The 20,158-nt window shown below is 32.7% G+C and overlaps 1 protein-coding gene across 1 annotated transcript; it reads left to right on the forward strand.

Annotated features, from left to right (window-relative positions):
* Positions 1-3,119: 3,119 nt before the first annotated feature.
* Positions 3,120-5,396, forward strand: LOC149235512 (putative pectinesterase 11). The gene is made up of 5 exons (XM_089368571.1): positions 3,120-3,397; positions 3,722-3,893; positions 4,145-4,366; positions 4,457-4,692; positions 5,186-5,396. Exons 1-5 carry the CDS (start codon positions 3,120-3,122, stop codon positions 5,394-5,396), a joined length of 1,119 nt encoding a protein of 372 aa, XP_089224697.1.
* The last annotated feature ends 14,762 nt before the right edge of the window (positions 5,397-20,158 follow it).

A 20,158-nucleotide genomic window follows, 5' to 3' on the forward strand; every position in this document is an offset into this window, starting at 1 on the left:
GAGGATGTTGAAATAGGGATCAGTCAACAACAACGATAGGATAAAGAGGAGGAAATTGAGTAAAGTCCACAAAGAGAAGAACAGAGTAGAATAGCTGACACCCCACCTTTTAGGAGATCTAGTAGGCCGAAACAGTTACCAGCTTGGTATAGCGATTGTACGCTCATGACTGGTATGTTAAACATTGCAGAACCTTCTAATTTTCATGAAGCTAGTAAGAGTTGTGAATGGAAGGAAGCAATGAAGTAGGAATATGAATATGTTATTAAGAATAATACTTGGGATCTTGTAAAGCTTCCTCATGGTAAACAAACCATAGGTTGCACATGGATATTTAAGTTGAAATTTAAAGCAGGTGGGTCTATTGATAAGTATAAAGCAAGGCTGGTTGCAAAGGGGTACTCCTAGAAAGAAGGTATTCACTTTGAGGAAACATTTGCCCCTGTTGCAAAATTAAATACTATTAGATTGATTATTGCTTTAGCCACTAAGCATCATTGGAAAATTCATCATTTGATGTTAAATATGCTTTCTTAAATGGTGATTTAAAAGAAGTATACTTAGTGTGGCCCGAGGGGTTTGTTAAGAAGGGAGAAGAGAATTTAGTATGTAAATTAAAGAAAGTTTTATATGGTTTAAAACAGCCTCCTAGATCCTCGTATGACAAATTTGATTCATTTTTCCTCATGCATGGTTATAAACAGAGCAAAAATGGTCCTAATTTATATCCTCTGTTTAATAACGAGGGCAGATAGTGTTGATTTCTTTATATGTAGATGATCTGATCATGTCAGGGAGTGTAGACAATCTCATTGAAGAAATCAAGTAGTAGTTATCATAGAAATTTGAGATGAAGGACCTTGGAGAAATGCATTACTGTTTCGGTCTAGAAGTTTGGAGAGATTCAAGCCAAACTTTCTTGTCCCAAGGTAAGTATGCTAATATTTTGTTGACTAAATTTAAAGTGGATGGGTGCAACGCTGCATTTGTGCCTTTACAGTAGAACAACAAACTTTAGGTGAATAATGGTTCGAAATATGTAGAGGCCACATTGTACAGACATTTGGTTGGTAGTCTTATATATTTGACAATAACGAGACTAGATCTAACTTATGCAGTGAGTGTTTTGATTCAGTTCACGACTTAACCTCATGAGAACCATTGGCTTGCAGCGAAAAGAGTATTGAGGTATCTGCAAGGAACTTGAGACTTTGGTATTTTGTATTCTGACTCATTTGATGTTAGCTTGACAAGTTATACAAATTTTGATTGGGCGTGAAATTTAGAAGATAGAAGATCAATTACAGGTTACACCTTTAGCATTGGGTCTGGGGTCATCTCTTGGTGCTGCAAGAAGAAGAATATCAAACTATGTGTGCAGCAGCATGTGAGGTAATTTGGTTACGTAGACTTCTCCAAGATGCATGAGAAGAAAAGACAAAAGCTACGATTATCAATTGTGAAAATCAAAGTTCCATCAATCTGGCTTACAATCCTGTGTTTCATAAAAACACTAAGAACATAGAAATTCAATTTCATTTTGTTAGGCAAAAGGTGCAGTCCAAAGAGATTTGTGTTGAATATTGTAATTCTTGTGATAATATCACTGATATATTTAGTAAGCCTTTGGAAAGACTGAAGTTTGAGTTGTTTAGGGACATATTAGGTGTGTTTGGGAAACCTTTCTCCATTAAGGGGGAGTGTTAGAATTAATGGAGAATAAGCTCTTATGGTTACATAGTTGTGGTCTTTTCCTTTTCTTAGTTATTTTCCTACTCTTTAGGGATATGATTTGTTGTTCCTAACAAATTGTATCTATTTATTATTGGAGATTAATGTGAAGCCAGTGTGGCGTTTTGCTTGAAGGAGCTCATGGTGATCCGCACCTGTGAGCTCGTCTTGTGTCGGTTTACCATTTCATGTTTTCCCTGTGCATATCTTGACAAAAATATTGTATAGCTTTGTTTGTTTTGAATATATGGTTTGCAGTATTGTATTTAGAATATATTAAATAACAAATAGATTAGTAAATATTGCATTTAAAATGTATTAAATAACAAATAGCTTTGTAAATGTTGCTCATCACATAGGTTTAGATTATCTATCTTGATTTTTCAAAATTGAAAATAGAGGTTACTAGTGAAAAAAAAGTATATTAAATAACAAAGAACTTTACAAATAATGCTAATTATACATGTTTTGCTAATTAGACATGTATAGATTAGCGAGAGTGGCCATACTCATGCGTTTCTTCCTCTAACCTGATTTCCTGCAGAAGAACAGACAACTCCGTGACTTCCTTTTCTTAAAATCCTACGCTGATTTTTGTAGTTGATCCAAAAGAGTTTCCAAAAGTGAGAGCCACAAAACGTATTCCTTTCCTTCCGGATAACGTTAAGTTTCCGCTTCTGCAAGCACCTGCTAAAGCCATATTAGTTGTTAAAAGAAAAGTCTAGAAATTAGAAACAGCGAATACAACCTGGCCTCGATATTATTTATTAGAAGAAAAATCTAGAAATTAGAAACAGAAAATGCAACATGGCCATCATTAAAAACAGTTGGCATGGCCAAGCCGTGGAGAATAGCTCGATTGACTTTTCTATGGCTGCTAATAGAAACCATGGAACAATTTAAATAGAAAGAAAGATGAAAAGGCGGAAACCATGGGTCAATTTAAATAGAAAGATTGTTAGCTGCAGAAAGTTGTCTTAGAATGTAATTTAGAAAATATTGAATTTAATTGTATATTTTACAAAATTTTATTGATAATAATGTCCATTGTTTAACTTCGATCTTATTGGTTAGATTTTGAAATATTTTATTGCTCTCTTCATTAACTCTGACTCACTCTGACTACGACTCTGGCCTTTGAAGTATTGGGGGGTTAGAATAGATTTACAAATAATAGATTTCCCACCAATATACTGAAACTTTAGATTTTCTAGCTTTTTTATTTAAATCTTCATTCTGAAATCACTGTGTCAGTTAAGAGTTTTGCTAAAATATCTAATATTTTATTCCAAATCTGATTTTAATCTAGTGTTGTTTTAATACTTATGGCCTACTATAAGCAATTGTTTGTGCAATGTTTGTTTCTGACACTGTTTCATGCATTATTCATGGATTATGCTTATTCTATTGGCACCGTATCTAAGCGCTATACTGTGAGAGACAATTATTGGATAAAGGATTTCCATGAATCTGGATATGTCAGCACCGTACAGAAAAGGTTGGCTCTACACGATAATTCTTTTACTTATACTGATGATGTTCTTGTTTTGACGGTGGACAAGGATAAAAATAAAGGAAATTACACAACGGTACAAAGCGCCATTGATGCAGTTCCAAAACATAACAGCAAACTCACTTTGATTAGTATCCAACCTGGAATTTATAGGTTAGTAGGCAATGAACCCAAATCTTAAAAGGATCGTAGGTTTATACAACTAGAAATTTCAATCATGTTTGATTATATATATATCTATTTTTTTTCATTAATTGAAGATAGACCTAGGGATGGAAAAACCTGGCTTGTTTGACAGACGTTGTCTATATTCATATAGACATCATAGTGGTTCGCATGATTGGTTCATATAGACAGCTAGTGAAGCTGATAATTCATGGGTTCTGATGGAAGACATTAGAGATAGAAATAAGAACATTAATTAGTTTTTGTGGGAGTTGTGAAATATTGAATTGTATCTTCCTTAAATGTTATCAGGGAGAAGGTGAATATTCCTGCAGATAAGCCATTCATAATTATGAGTGGCAGTGAAGCTGACAATACTATTATTACTTGGAATGATCATGCTGATAGTGAAACCGGGACTTTTTCATCTGCATCTATGTCTGTCGATGCTTCCGATTTTAATGCACAATATATCACATTCCAGGTATTTGATTATAACTTCTCAAATTCCTCGTATATGATTGCTTATAACTTGTTACATTCTCGTTGAGAGTTTCTGGAAATCTTTGTATTATGTTTGAGGTTGAGATTTCAGGTAAATACTTTATTTATTATTAATGAAGTTTACTATTCTTAAAATTTAGTACCAGGTGAAGTGTTCACCCAAAATATAAAGTTTTCAAACATAATACACAGGTTTGTGGAAATTTTCAACTTACTGTATACTAACTATAGAAATATACATACCATAAAACTTGTAACACGAAGAATTCGTATGGTCCCGGAGCTCAAGCTGTGGCTCTAAGAATTTCCGGAGATCGGTCTGCATTTTACGAATGCAAAATTCTAGGTTATCAGGACACTTTGTATGATGATTATGGAAGGCATTACTTTAAAAAATGTTTCATTGAAGGAGCCACTGATTTCATATGCGGTGATGGGCAATCAATCTATGAGGTAAACTAAAGCTAATCATAATCAGTATTTAGATTGTTTTACTGTTTCAAAAGTCATAGATATCATATCTTTGTTATCATCTTAACGCAGACATGCCATCTGCATGCAATCCCTAAGAGCGTTGGCGCAATTACAGCTCAGAAGAGATCCTCTCCATCGGGAGTGTCAGGGTTCAACTTTATTAACTGCAGTGTAAATGGCTCTGGAATGGTGTACCTCGGCAGGCCATGGGATGCTTTCGCAAGAGTGGTGTTTGCCCGTACGTACTTTGATGACATTATCTTTCGTCAAGGATGGGACAACTGGAACGATAACACCAAAAATAAGTAAGACACTGTTCTCTTGCCAGCAGAAAGAATACACATGGTCCATGCATGGGCAAGAGAATAACACTATTCTCTTGCCAGCAGAAAGAATACACATGGTCCATGCATGTGCAATTATTATTCTCTGGCCAAAAGAAATAATACACATGGTCCATGCATGGACAATCACACATCTAGTTTAAGGTTGGTTTTTTGGAGAAGTATTTTGGTTTTCATATAGATTTCTTGGAATTTGGGTGATGAATTTTTACATTGGAAATGTTTTAAGGGTTTTTTTAGAGCGATGGATTTAAATATACTAAGAAATTAGTTTAAACAATAAAAAAAATTGGCCATAAAATTTTAGCCAGTCAAAAGTCCAACTCAAACTCCAAAAAATATCACATATAGATATAATTCTTTTATTTAACCCTAATGAATACATAACTAATTAGATTGATCTGAGCAAACATATTCGAATGTTACTGATATTGATTGTCTTTCTGTTTTGCAGGACCGTGTTCTATGGGGAATACAAATGCTATGGTCCTGGAGCAAACAGGACTGGAAGAGTTCCATGGTCGCATAACCTCACTGACGACGAGGCCAAGCCATTTTTGAGTAAAAATTTCATTAATGCTGATCAATGGCTACGAAAGTTGCCATTTCACCTGAATAACTCTACTGAATTGAGCCCAGAAAATCGCTTAACCACCCTCCGGTGACACACAGCGTTTCATGGCCGCCGTAACCACTGTCTAATAACATGTGGTTTTCGCAAGCATCTCATTCTTCATCATTTCATTCCGTGAAATCATTTACTATGTTGTTTGAACGGTGTGGTTGCACAGTTCATTTTCTCTTTTGTTGGGATTAAATTAAGTTTTTAGCTTTGTTTGTAGTCCGTTCTTACTCATTACTCAATAATATAAACCTTCCAATCCAGAAGAAGGAAAAAAAACTGGTGTTTTGGAAAGCAATACAACCTTTTCACAATATCATCAGGTATACTTCCAAACTATATAACCATCATATAATACTAGCTTTTCCACTATATTCATTCCTTCCTGGTCGGTACAGGATCTCAGCTAATTTAATGATGATTCTAGTAGAGAATAGTAATAAACTTATATATTGGTAGAGAATCTTATTTCATTCACGGTAAACATAAATACGAGACACTTCTCTCATTTTCAGAAGTTCCTAAATGGTCGGCCTTATTATCTCTTAATCTTATTCTGACATATTACCTAAATACAAATGAACGAAGTTTTCGAATGCGGAAGTTAAGTACATCGATCTATTCTAATCCACCAACAACTTACCAATTTTAAACTTCGAGGACGTTTTATTTCATTTTCATACTACTTTTTCTAATTTTTATAAAACTCATTTCAATTATTTAATGAAAGCATTTAAAAGATTTTTTTATCTTCCTTAATATATTAAATTATGAGTAGATTTTTATAAATCTATATTAATTCTGTGTAACGGTATTTTTATATTTAATTGTCATTTACATTTTTTTATTTTTTTGAATGTTTTTAATTTTCATAATAGCTATTTAAATTATTTAAACAATTTTTTTAAATGCTGGAAAAGTTTTAGTTGTTTTTTTAATATAATTTTTATACCATTCAAAAACCTTGGTTAATTTTAATAGCTTAAATTGTGATAATAGTCTTATTAAGCTCACCAATTTTAAACTTAGACGTGCTATTTCATTTTTTAAATAATTTTTCTAATTTTTATAAAACTTAACCATTCTTAATTTTAATAAGTTAAATTGTGATAATAGTCTTATTAAGCTTACCAATTTTAAACCTAGACGTTTAATTTCATTTTTGAACTACTTTTTCTAATTTTTATAAAACTTATTTCAATTATGTAATGAAAAAATTTAAAAGATTTTTTATCTTTCCTAATATTAAACTATGAGTAGACTTTTATAAATATGTATTAATTCTGTATAACCATATTTTTGTATTTAATTATTATTTATATTTTTTTAGGTTTTAAGAATGTTTTTTTTTTTTATAATAGTTATTTAGATTATTTAATTTTATTCTTTAACGCTACTCATGTAAGGAAAAGTTTTAGTTTTTTCTTTTTAATATAATTTTATACCATTAAAAAAACAATATAAAATTGTTATTTTTTAATAATTTTAATTGTGGAAATATTTTTATATTTAACTGCTTAGCTATCTTAAACTTAAATACGTTTCATTTCAATTTTAAATTACTTTTTCTAATTTTTATAAAAAATATTTCAATTATTTAATGAAAGGCTTAAAAAATATCTTTCATAATATATTAAACTATGAGTAGATTTTTATAAATCTATATTGATTCTAAAAGTATTTTTATATTTAATTGTAAGTTACATTTATTTTATTTTATTTTTAAGAATGTTTTTAAATTTTTATAACAGTTATTTAGATTATTTAAACCGTTTTTGAAATGTGGCTTATGTAAAGGTATTTTTAAATTATTTATAATTTTATATAATTAAAACAATATTATAAAGATGATTATTTTTTAATAATTTAAATTGTCAAAAGATTTTCATGTATTTACATTAAATTTAAATAACATTATTTTTATATTTAATTATAGCTGATGTTTCTTTTAAATATCTTACTTATGTAATAAAAGGAAATTATTTTATTTTTTAAATACAATTTTTTTAATTTGTTTGAATGATCACATTTTTTTATATTAAGCCTAAAGCCAAGGTGTTAAAGGAGAAATGATTTGGTGACCTCTCATTAGCAAGGGTTTTTTAAAGACAGGCTCTTGGCCAATTGAATTAATCCTTCTAACTTTAGCTTATTTGATCTTAAAAAATATTAATTTTTAATTATTACAAACTATTATAAGAGATTAAATATTTTAAGATGTAAATTTGTTTTTGACATCAAAACTTAAGAAAACTTTTACATCTTTCAATATTTCACTCCTCTCAACATTTGGTATATTAGAAATTAAAATAAATCTATGCAAATTCTTAATAATATTACCTTTCAAATCTCATATATAAAAATGTTCTTAATTTTATTAAAATATATATCTATATATATAAATCAGATTTTTCTTTAACATATTTTATTATTTGAATTTTTTAATATAATAGGTGTAGTGTTGATTACACATATAACCTATAAAATAAGTGTATTATAAATATTGAATTTTTATATTTTAATTAATTAAATTTAAAAATAAAGTTCTTGTTACCAATATGGTTGATTATTTTGATTTATATGGTAAAATGCATATTAATTCATAGTTTTTTTATATTTCATATGTATAAATAATTTTAATAAATTGCAATCATAATATTTACTCTGAAAATAAATTTCCACAATTGTAATTTATTGACGTGAAAAATAAGTAAATGATGAATATTTAACCTCTAAATAATATCCATGAAATATTCAGAATATTATGCACACATTATATTGATTTTAGAGTATTTTATCAATTTTCTGAAAAATTGATTAAAAAAATTAATTACGATAAAATAATTGAGATTACCTATACATTAAGTTAAATTAATGCCATAAGCATTCCACCGAGCTAATATGTTTCCTAACTAACCAAATTTGATATTTTATGCTCTTGAATTATGGAGCCTCATGGGAATTTTGTTCGAACTTTTTTCCAATGACTTATGGGTGTGGAGCAAAGCAATGGATGCATCCCATAGGGTGGAAAGTCTTAGGATATGATTAAGATGAATTTCTATTATACTCTTCCATTTTGATTTCCTAGATAGTGTTATTATGAGAAACTTGTAAACTCATGTGTACATAGTAGAAGGCACTTAGAGTGACCAAACAATATGTACATAGGATACATTTTGAGTTTCAAACATTGGGAAAGGATGAAATCAATTTGTTTTCGTAAAGTTGACTTAAAAGATCAACAAATCAACCCTCGTAGTTAAGACATTTATTCACTACCTTACAATCTTTTCTTTGATAACAATGAGGTTTACTAGAATCTCAGTCAACACCTTCGGAAGTAAAATTGTTTGAAAAACACTTAAAATATTAACATGGTGGAGTCACTATTCTAGCCTTGATCCCCAAGGAACATCTTGAAATGGACCCTTGATTTGCACTTAAACAAGAAATAACTAAGTAGCACAAGATGGGGATAACTAAGCATACTTGACAAAGTAGATAATGATATAGCCGTTTTAAACATGGAAAAAAAAGAAAGCCATTCTAAACTCTACTTATATATGACTAACACATATGGGTAATTTGGAATTGATTTAAAAATACAATAATTCTACCCATTGTGACAAGAAACTAGTTGCAATATATCATAAAGACAAGACCAACAAGTAGTTTCTTAAAATCTTATTACCACCATATGAATAGTGCAAGTAAAGTTGGTGCTTCCCAGACCTAAATATTATAGCGAAACCCCATGATGGGGACTTGATCAATAAGCATATCCATTGGCAAGGAAAAATGATTTATTGTCATTAATAATGAGCTTACAATGATGTTAAATTTTATTGAGTGTGGGATGTTAACTCCAATGGGGTTGTGAAGCATGTTGCCGAATTTTGTTGAATACTTAAATAACAATTGATGGTTCCTGTAACAAAATTGAAGTGATTATATGTATATAAATGTTTCTTAAATAATAACTGTGAGACTAATGATAGTTGTGATAATTGTTAATGTATGTCGAACCAGACATAGCATTCTTTGTAACAAAATTGAAGTGATTATATGTATATAAATGTTTCTTAAATAATAACTGTGAGACTAATGATAGTTGTGATAATTGTTAATGTATGTCGAACCAGACATAGCATTCTTTGTCTAACCTCTGCGCATTCACGATCAAAGAGAAAATTATGTTATGAAAGTAAGAAATTACTGACATTAGACTATAGTTGAAGTACTTCAGCAGGAAAAGGCTACCTGGGAGATAAAATACTTTATGCATGAGGCATATTCATCATATCATGAAGGCCAAGAAACACCAAGGATGATGTTTCACTCGAGGGAGGAAGATGTAATATCCCTTAGTGAATAAGTAAATATTTTAAGTTACTTCTACTAAAAGTAACTTGGGAGAATGTGGGATAATAGAAGGCATCGTGTAATGTTAAACATAAATTTTTATTTTATTTTAATTAAATTAAGAACATTACTTATGGTCAGCCAAGGAATCATGGGAAGGTGAAAAATGCTAAATGGGAATGTCCGTTTTTAGACAGTTAATGGATAATTACTCCTCTCCTTAGAGATAAATATGTCAGTTTGGGAAAAGAGAGCCAAGAGGGTAGAGAAGAACCTGAGGCAATCAAGGAAGAGGAGAAGATAAATCATTAACTTAGACAAAATGTTGTGGTGGTAAGGAAAGACACTTCCATAGAGAAATTCCTTAGCTAGTTGTAGCAAGTGGAATTTGTGCATAGACCTAAGAGTTTGTGAAAGTTTTGAGCAAGATATTCAGGAGCTGGCTAATCTGGTGGAATGTTGTGCTCGATGTTTCGGAGGAGTGCTCTCCCTTCCCTAGTTATTTCCTATGGAAATCTAACTAATATTTAGCAGATAATTATTGCTATAAATTTCCTTTGGAAATCATTTCTGTAAATTGTTCCTACGATTTATTTCTAGGAATTATTTCGAAAGGTTACTCTTGTAAATTGTTTGTAATCGGTTTCAGTGGATTGTGTTGGTGGAAAGTTAGTAATATTGTTGTATACATTAATTAATACAAAACATTGGTGAAAACAGTAATATAATGGACACTTTTACTCTTAGTTACAGACCTAGCATTAATAAACTGCCTTAGCAATTAGAACAACAAATGTTGGATTAGTCCCTTGGCCAGCCGATTGGGAACCAAAAATGAGGGATAGTTCCAATTCCTATACCACGACTCGATAATTGTAAGATAGGCCTCGATAGGCCCATCTTGTGATCTCGAGGGTGAAAAATAACAAGAAAGCAAACGAGCCCTCAGAATCTTATCAGATTGGATAATTTCATTTATATTTAGATGACCGTAGAAGGGTAAATGGTAACTACCACTAATGGAAACAATAGAACATCAATGTCATATATGTTGATAAGGATAAAGACAAATGAAATATAATTACATGAATAAATTATCATGACCCATAACTATATTTGCATACCACTGTGTAGAAGTGATCGACTTAATTCTTATACACACGGATATTTCTCATCTTATGTTTCGTAGCGAAAGAGGTTACCAACTTGTCGCTTATTATGGGGAAGAAATAGAGACTTACTATAATATGTAAAGACCCACAAAATAAGCCAATAACAACTTTTACAAAATATGGTTCAGTCTCAACACAAGTGACATCATTAAATCTTGGTGTTGAGAGCCTACTAAGTTCTGACATCCTCGATCTTCATTTTACTCAACCATGATTTTTAGGGATGTATATCAATACCTTATTGCTATATGTGGTTGAATATATGGGTGAAAGAATGTTGAAGTGTTTGAACACAATTGGAGATATATGCTCAACAAGGTAGTTACTTGTGGTAAGATATTCAATTAGGAAGACATACTTTCTTTTGAGTTGAGTGTCATGTGGGGCAAGAAAAAGCATCTTTGAGGACAAACCAAACACCGTAATTCTATATGTCTTCATTACTGTTAGATGGAAACTATGCATAATATGATTTCTGAGGAGTGTACTTGAATTGGACCCCGCAGAATAAGTTTCTAGTCTACTTCCATTGCATGGTGTTGTCGGAATCAAGTTCCAAAGGAGCATATGACATATTAGAAAAGCATTTATTCACTGTCATATTCCATATGGTATATGAGATCGATCCTCCTTGCATGTATAATCAAGTTAAGTTGTCACTACATGATATCACATATTGGTTTGTTGCACCTAAGGGTACATATATCATATGCTTTGGATGTCATATTTCTCCTCATATCATGTCGCGATATATTACTAATAAGGTGTTCTTGCAATAAGTAGCATATCAATTGGAGAGAGGGTTTTTAGGAGTTCTTGACAGAAGGAGGAAATCCCCATTGGCCCACCTTCCCTTTGAGGAACAGATTCTATGAACTAAATAGGCACAAGGTGAAAAATGTAGAAATAAAAGAGCTAGAACCCTTGCGCGTTGCAGTTAAGGACTTTCATGGATATGATCCCAGGAGAGTTTGCAAGCAGCATTGTTAAAGGATTGGTTTCAATTGAGGATATTAATCAATATTTGTTGCAGAACGTGAGAAGGTGAAGAACTAATACAATGTAGTTAGAAAGACACATCCAGGTATTGAAGCCAATTCCATTGAAGTTCCACTAGCTCAAGATATACAAGTACAGTATGTAGTCGAAAATACTCCTTAAACAAAGAGTATACCTCCCAAGAAAAGGGACAAGCATGAATCAATTGGAGAAAGAAAAAAGAAATGGAGATTGAATCCTTTGAAAGCATAATCTATTCAAGTTGAACAATAAAGGAGAGAAATAAAAGAGGAGTAGAGGAAGCAAGATGAGTTTCTCAAGAAGCAATATGAGAAAAAAGTGGATAAAAGGGGAGTAGAAGAGGAGAAAGAAATGCATTCCCAGGAGGAAGAAGAAACATAGAGATTGGAGAAGGAACAATTGACTCTAGAAATAGAGAAAGATTCGGGGGAATATCATACCATCAAATCCATATATGATGTACCAAGTTCTTTTGAAGAACCTCCTCCTATGGGTGGTCGTCTCTCATTTGATGAAGTGGGAATCACACCTCCAACTGAAGATAGAGTCATGGATGTGTGCAATTTCATGATTGATCACATCAAGAAGAGGATCATGCATCAAAGGAAAATATACTTCCCAAATTTTGCTCAAAACCTAGTCTCAGTGTCTACAGAAAAGGTGATAATTACTAATACTAGAAGGAATGTCAAGGAAATCATGGCAACAAACGACGCTTTTGCTACAGTAGTGCAGGACAACTCAAAATATCTATTAAATGAGAATTCATGATTAAGGAAAGAGTTAGTTTCATTAAGGCAATAGGCGGAACACCTTGTTACATAAAATAAATGGTTACCTTCACACAGCTTCAATACAACAAAATCGAATAAACCATGTAGGAAGAAATAGGGTCAATGTAGGATACCATGACACAATTATATGATGAAATTATACTTCTACAACAAGTAGTTGCCCATCTTGTTGGAATTCATAAGAAAGCATAAGAAGCCTTGGAGCTTCTGAAAGTGGAAAAATGAGCAATTGATAAACTCCAAGGATGGTCTCCCAAATATCGAAATGTTTCACAACAGTTGGATGGAAAGGCTAGGATTATCATTGAAATGGATTGAGTATAGCTGAGAGTCCACCATCAAAAGTATGACCATCTTGGACAATAGGAGACTAACATTATTGTTGCTTATAGTTGAATGCACAATGGTTTCGAGTCTAGAGCACAGAAACATGGGATTCATTTAGTAGGATATGCACATATACAAAATATGTACATATATGAAAGATGTGCATATACATAATTTATGCACAACGTTACCCATTATATATGCACAACTTCTGCATATGCACAACTTTCATATATGTGCATATACAGAAGATATGCACATATATAACATATGCACATATATAAAAGTTGTCCCTATACAAATACTGATGTTTTGCACAACTTCCTTATATGTGTATATATTCATAAGCACAACTTGTATATATGTCTATATCTTCCATATATGGAATTAGAGGATATTTCAGCCTAAAGGTGGCCTCCTAAGGAAAATAATAAAATAATAGTTAAAATAATAAAATAAGAGTTATGAATTTTGGAGGGAAAAGAAGAAAACAACTTTTTTAATTATATTTTTGGCTTATCTCCTTACAAGTTTACTCAAATTTCAAGTGTATAAACTCATTGGATGTGGAACTAAATTCCACATCGAATGAGTACCCATTATTCATACTTTTGAGAAGAACCACGTTGATAAAAATTGCAAATACATTAACAATATGTGTTGAACATGGTTTCTAATGTATCTGCAATTTTTATCAATGTGGGTCTTCTCAAAAATATGCATAACGGGTACTCGTTAGATGTAGAATTTAATTTTGCATCCAACAAGCGTCTACATTTGAAATTTGAGTAAACATGTAAGGAGATAAGCCAAAGATACAATTAAAAAAATATTTTTCTTCTTTTCCCTCCAACATATTTAGATGTATCTCTTTTTCAATTTAAAGGATTTTGATGGGTTTACATATTCTAACATTGAAATTACGTGAAAATTTCATGGGCACTTTTAGGGTAAAACATCCTCTAATGCACAACTCTTGTATATGCGCATATCTTTTGTATATGTGCAACTTCTGCATATGTGAATATCTTCTGTATATGCTTCTATCTTGCATAAATGCACAACTTTCATATATGGACATATAGAAGCAATGCACAACTTATGTAATATGAATATACAACAACCTCCATATATGGATAGCTTTCATATATAAACATCATATGTATATGCACAACTTCCTTATATTCACATCTTTTGAATATCTTCATCTATTGTATATGTGCACAACTTCCATATATGTGCATCTATTGATAATACGCATATCCTATTGAAGGAATCCCATGTTCCTATGCTACAGACTCGAAACCTTTGTGTAGTCAACTATAAGCAACAATAATGTTAAGCACCCATTCTTCAAGATGGTTATAATTTTGATGGTGGAGGTTTAGCTGTACTCAGTCCATTTTAGTGGAAATCCTATCCCTTATAACCAATTGTTGTGGAACATTTAGATATTTGGCTGCTCATTCTTCGAGTTGATAAATTTCTCTGTTTACCACTCTGTAGATCTCTAAGACTTCTTATGCTTTCTTATGAATATTAACAAGAGCGTTCACTACTCGATATAGAAGTATCATTTCATCATATAACCATGCCATGATATGCTTTATTGGCCCCAGTTCTTCCTGCATAGATGACTGTCGCTTTGTTGTATTGAAGTTGTGTGAAGATAATTGTTGATTTTCCACATTAAGGTGTTCCACCTGTTGTTTTACCTCAACTAACTCTTTCCTTAATCATTCATTCTCATTTAATTGATATTATGAGTTTTCATGCGCTACTATAGAAAAAACAACATTTTTCGCCATCATTTCCATGGGATTCCTTCTAGTATTATCTCATTTATCACACTTTTTGTAGATACTGAGTCTGGGTTCTAAGGATCATTTGGGAAGTATATACCTTTGTTGCACGATCCTCTTCTTGAGCTAATTAATCATGACATTGTGCACTTCCATGACTCTATCTTTAGGTGGAGGTGTGATTCCCATTTCATCAAATGGAAGATGACCACCCGTAGGAGGAGGTTCTTCTAAAGAACTTGGTTCATCAACTATGGGTTGGATGGCATCATCTTCCTCTAACTCTTCATCTATTTCCAGAGTCAATTGTTCCTCCTCTAGTCTTTGTATTTCTTTTTCCTCCTAGGACTACCTTTGATGCCCCTCTTCTACTCTTCATATTTCCTCTTCTTCCTCCTATCGCATCTTGTGAACCTCATCTTGCTTCCTCTACTCCTCTTCTTTGGTTTCTGTTGTTTCTTGTTCAACTTGAATAGATATTGTCTTCAAAGGATTGACTCTCCATTCCATGTTGCTTTCTCCTATCGAGTCATGCTTGACCCCTCTATTGGGAACTACACTCTTTGCTTGAGGAGTCTTTTGTGCTGCCTCCTACACCTACATATCTTGAGTTGGTGGAACTTGGGGGGAATTGGCTTCAATACTTGGATGTGTCTTTTTAACGGCATTATATCAATTCTTCACCTTCTCATCTTCTGTAGTAGACATTGATGAATATCCTAATTGAAACTGGTCCTTTGGTAATGTTGCTTGCACACTCTCCTGGGATCGAATCTATGAAGGTTATTAACTACAAGGTGCAAGTACTCTAGCTCTTGTATTTCTGAATTTGTTGCCTTGTGGATCTTTATTTTATACAATACAATCATCAAAGGGAAGATTTTCCAAGGGGATTTTTTCTTTTTGTGAAGAAATCCTAAAAACCCTCTGTCTAATTGATATGCTACTTCTTACAAGACCACCTTATTAGCCACATATCGTGGCATGAGATGAGGACAAATTTCACATCTAAAGCATCTAATATATGTACCTCATGTTAAAAAAACCAATCCATGATATCATATAGTGACCCCTTCACATAATCGGTCCTGCAAGGAGTATCAATATCATATATCATATGGAATATGACTATGAATAAATGGTCTACCAATATGTTGTATGCTCCTCTAAAACTTGATTCTGACAACACCTTGTAATGGAAGTAGACCAGAATGAACAAGAAACTGTGGATAATCCGGGTCATGAAGCTACAGAAACTTATTATGTGGGGTCCAATTCAAGTACATTCCATGTAAAACATTTCGTGCACATATTCCATCTTACAGAAATGCATACATATACAATTTTGGTTCATGGTTTGTCCTCAAAGATGCTTTTTTCTGCCCCACGTGACACTGCAACTCAAAAGAAGGTATATCTACCCAATTGAAGATCTTACCACGGGTAACTACCATGTTGATCATATATCTCCATTTTTATTCAAACACTTCAGCGTTCTTTAACCCTTGCAGTTGACAACATATAGCAATGAGGTACTATTGTACATTCCTAAAACTTATGGTTGAGTAAACTAAAGATGGACGGTGTCAGAGCTTAGCAAGATCTTGACACCAAGATTTAATGATGTCACTTGTCATGAGATTGACTCATATTGTGTAAAAGTCTTAGTTGGTATATTTGGTGGGCATTTGCATCTTATAGTAAGTTTGCATGTCTTCCCCATAATAAGTAGCAAGTTGGCCACCATTTTTTCTATGAACCATAAGATGAGAATTATTTATGTTTGTAAGAATCCACTCACTCACTTATGCACAAGGGATGATTGGGAATCCGCATGCGATCCTATTCATCCTGGGCCACTCGTTATTGATGTATACTTCCAAATCTTCTAAGTTTTCAGTGAACTATTTATATATGAATGTGTCTTTGATGTCATTCCATGTGACCTCAATAGACTTATCTATGAAGCACTATGTATCTACATAGATGGGAATGGTAAGCTTTGTGACTTCAATTGGTTCTTCATTGCTTGCTTCTAAAGCTTCTTTGGAGGCCACTTGATGTATAGAGGGAGGCATGGTTCCAACATCTGATGAAATACTAACAATACTTTCAGCTCAAAAACTTGTTTGTGTTAGTGCACTTATGGAGACAAGGATTAAATTTGTAAAATATTTTATCTGTTACAAGAAATAGATTAGAAAATCATATTCAAAGAAAGATCAAATGTAACTAAGAATGTAAGCCTATTAGTGAAAACATAACTACTTTCATGGGCAAGAAATCTACACTAAAATAATGAAATCATAGCTTCAAGGCATGAATGCAGTTCAAGGGTCATTCGAGGCTTTGAAGTGCGCTCATGCATTGAAGTAAGATAGAGTAAATATCAAGGGCATAGGGTGCACCGATTAAGCACGAAGGAATTTCATTTGGGCCTTAAAGGTGTGCTCATCTACTCAAGGAGACTAAGAGGGAACAAGGTCGAACTCCGGAGGGACTTAGGAGTGAAGGTTCGGGCATGTAGGCCTTCAAGGTGTGCTCATGTGCTCAAGAGGAAAAGGAGGGTGAACTGGCACATGGCGAAGGGAAAAAGGGAAAGAATTCAAGTCTTCGGATATGCCCCTACACTCAAGGAGTGTGTAGTTATTCGTGAGGAAGGAGTGCACTCTTGAGGAAAACTTACCTTTTCGTAGTTTGACTTAGTTGAGGCTTCAACTTATAGAAGTGTGCTCTATCATAGAATGGCTCAAGCAAAAGTCCAACAGTAATATTTAATGATAGAAATGTGGAGAGGAAAGATCTACAATTTTTTATGGGTGTTGCCACAATCATGATTGGAATGTGAATAACTAAGGAATATATAGAGTCACAACCTGTGCCAACAATCTAACGCTTGTATAGGTAAGAATGAATTGAAATGACAATAAATAAATTGAAAAGAAAAGAAATTGCAGTAAGGAAATTGAGATTGAAAGAAAAAAACATGAAAGGTAATCAATAGAATTTGAATGTAAAATTTACTTAGAGTGAATATTGACGTAGATCTTCTTGATACAAATATGTGTGCCCAACCCAGATGAGAATGATTATCAGAAAGAATGACTAACTCGTTGGATTTAAATATATTACATGCAAATCCATCTCATGCATCCTCACTACTTTTCGATGAGTAAATTAGTTAGTTAAGAGATGTAAAGTAGGATTTTATTTTCTAGGAGTGCACCCACATGAAATAAGAAAGCACATGCATGATTTCTAGAAGGATGCATGCATTCATTTGAAGGAATTCACTCAAGGAGGGTACAATTTCTAAGAATGAAGGAGGGCACGGTTCTTCAGCTTGGAGGAGTGTGCTGAACAAAAGAGAAATTATTCGCTATCTTGAAGTGCATTTCTTCCTTAAAAGTGATTTTTCTTACTTTTATTTTTATTTTTAGTTCTTTGAGTTCCTTTATGGTGAATAAGGCTAGTTTTTAATTCAAGAAAATCTATGAGTTCACCTAACCATGGGAAAGATAACACAAGCTCTTCTAAAGGTTAGGTGACGATACTTAGAAAACATTGACTTAGGAGAATGTGACACTTAGAGAAAACATAATAATAACAAATCAAACAACATGATGACATTAAGGGGCTAGAAATGATAGTTTACGTAGGCTTCAAAATTGATTTATTCCCTAGAAGAAAGAGAAATGAATTTTTCCCTACTGTTAATTTCACTTCCAACATTCCTATTAAAGTTCCAAAATATCTCTTTGTCCATTTTGATCACGAAACCACACCCACATATGGTGTTCTAGGCTACCCTATTGAAGTAACCAGATGGAAGAACATCAGGGATATTCTTTTTGCTGAATTTTTAGGATTTTTAGGGACTGGTAATTTCTAGAATTCCATTTAATATGTGCTAATATTTGTTGCCACGAGCTCCTTTTGGAAATGTCTATTTTGAAAAATATGTGCATTCCTACCTTTCGATATTACCCAACAAATGTAAAAAGTGATGGTTCTATTTTATATGGGTCCCTCCAGCTGGAACTTGAGGCAAGTTTCAATACAAGAGTATATTTGTGCATTGTAGAACCTTAAACTTTAAAAAATGATTTCCCATATATCCTTAGCCACTTTGTGTTCTATGAAAAGTTGCAGAATACATTCACTAGTACATTGGAATAATGGACATCACCTAGGACCCAACTATTGTTTTCCATGCCATTAAAGGAGGATGCAATATATTTGTACATGCTCTGAACAAAGTTTGGACCTTTTATTGAAAGGTAAAACTAGGACAACGATCATCCTCACTGTCTAAAGCGATTCAAGACTAGGATAAATTTGAAATAAAATTTCTCCATAAATCCAATAAGTCGTCATCCAATCTTGAGTTGGTTTCACTCATCCAAATAGGAAATAGATATAGGGGGTCCCATCATTTCCTTATTTCTGTTAGGTGAAGGATGTTTTTGGATTGTAAATGTAGGTTAATACTTTTAGGAAGATTTTGAACCCAAATCACTCTATATATATGGTCCATACGAATCAATGTATTGTTTCATGTTATAGGACATACGAAAAGGTTCTCAATTGACCATTCTCTCATTACAAGCAAGATTCTTCAAATGTAGGAGGATGTTCTAGTGCAATTAACGCCTTGCCTAATCCATTCCACAGGGTCTTTGCTGTTTAATTATTTACTGCGAATGATCTTGTTCCAAATTCCATATCTCAAGAGAGCCCTCCGGAGGTTCATAGAAAACAATGCCCATCCAAATGTTTCAGTGCTTTTAACACCCCATCCCCCACATTATGGTCTCTTAGTAATTGATTCTAGCTTGGTGAAATGTATCTTTATGTCTACCTTTACTCTTGACCACATAAAGTCTACAATGATAGATTATCTGAGTGAAATAACACTCCTAGGTAGTTTGTATAGATGCATCCAAAATATAGAAATATTCTACAAAACAGATTGAATCAACACAACTCTTCCTCCAAGTGTTAGGCATCTATAATTAAAATTTCTTAAATTTATCCTAAGGATATCAATAACCCATTTGCAGTCAGATATCTTATGTTTATTTAGATTTAAATGGAACCTGAAATATGTGAATCAAGAGTTTAATGGGCTCAATGAAATGCCAAAATTATCCGCAATTTTAGTTACTTGTGATGGCTCCTTAGATGAGTGTAACAAGATTGATTTTTTCTGACTTATAAGTAAGTCAGATATTTTTCCAATGGTGTTAATTACATGTTGGATATGTAGCCATTTCCTCACACGGGGCCTATCCAAAAATAATGACATCAACATAAAGTTTGTGA

This window comes from Pinus tabuliformis, chromosome 8, assembly GCF_031772625.1.
Source record: "Pinus tabuliformis cultivar Carrire ecotype Pingquan chromosome 8, CPIR1, whole genome shotgun sequence".
Classification (NCBI taxonomy): Eukaryota; Viridiplantae; Streptophyta; class Pinopsida; order Pinales; family Pinaceae; genus Pinus; species Pinus tabuliformis.

Bases quoted from the DNA above. Each gene is read 5' to 3' on its own strand.
- LOC149235512 (XM_089368571.1), top strand. From the start codon at position 3,120: ATGGATTATGCTTATTCTATTGGCACCGTATCTAAGCGCTATACTGTG. The intron at 3,894-4,144 runs GTATTTGATTAT...TACTAACTATAG, and splicing joins CACAATATATCACATTCCAG to AAATATACATACCATAAAAC. The intron at 4,367-4,456 runs GTAAACTAAAGC...ATCTTAACGCAG, and splicing joins ATGGGCAATCAATCTATGAG to ACATGCCATCTGCATGCAAT.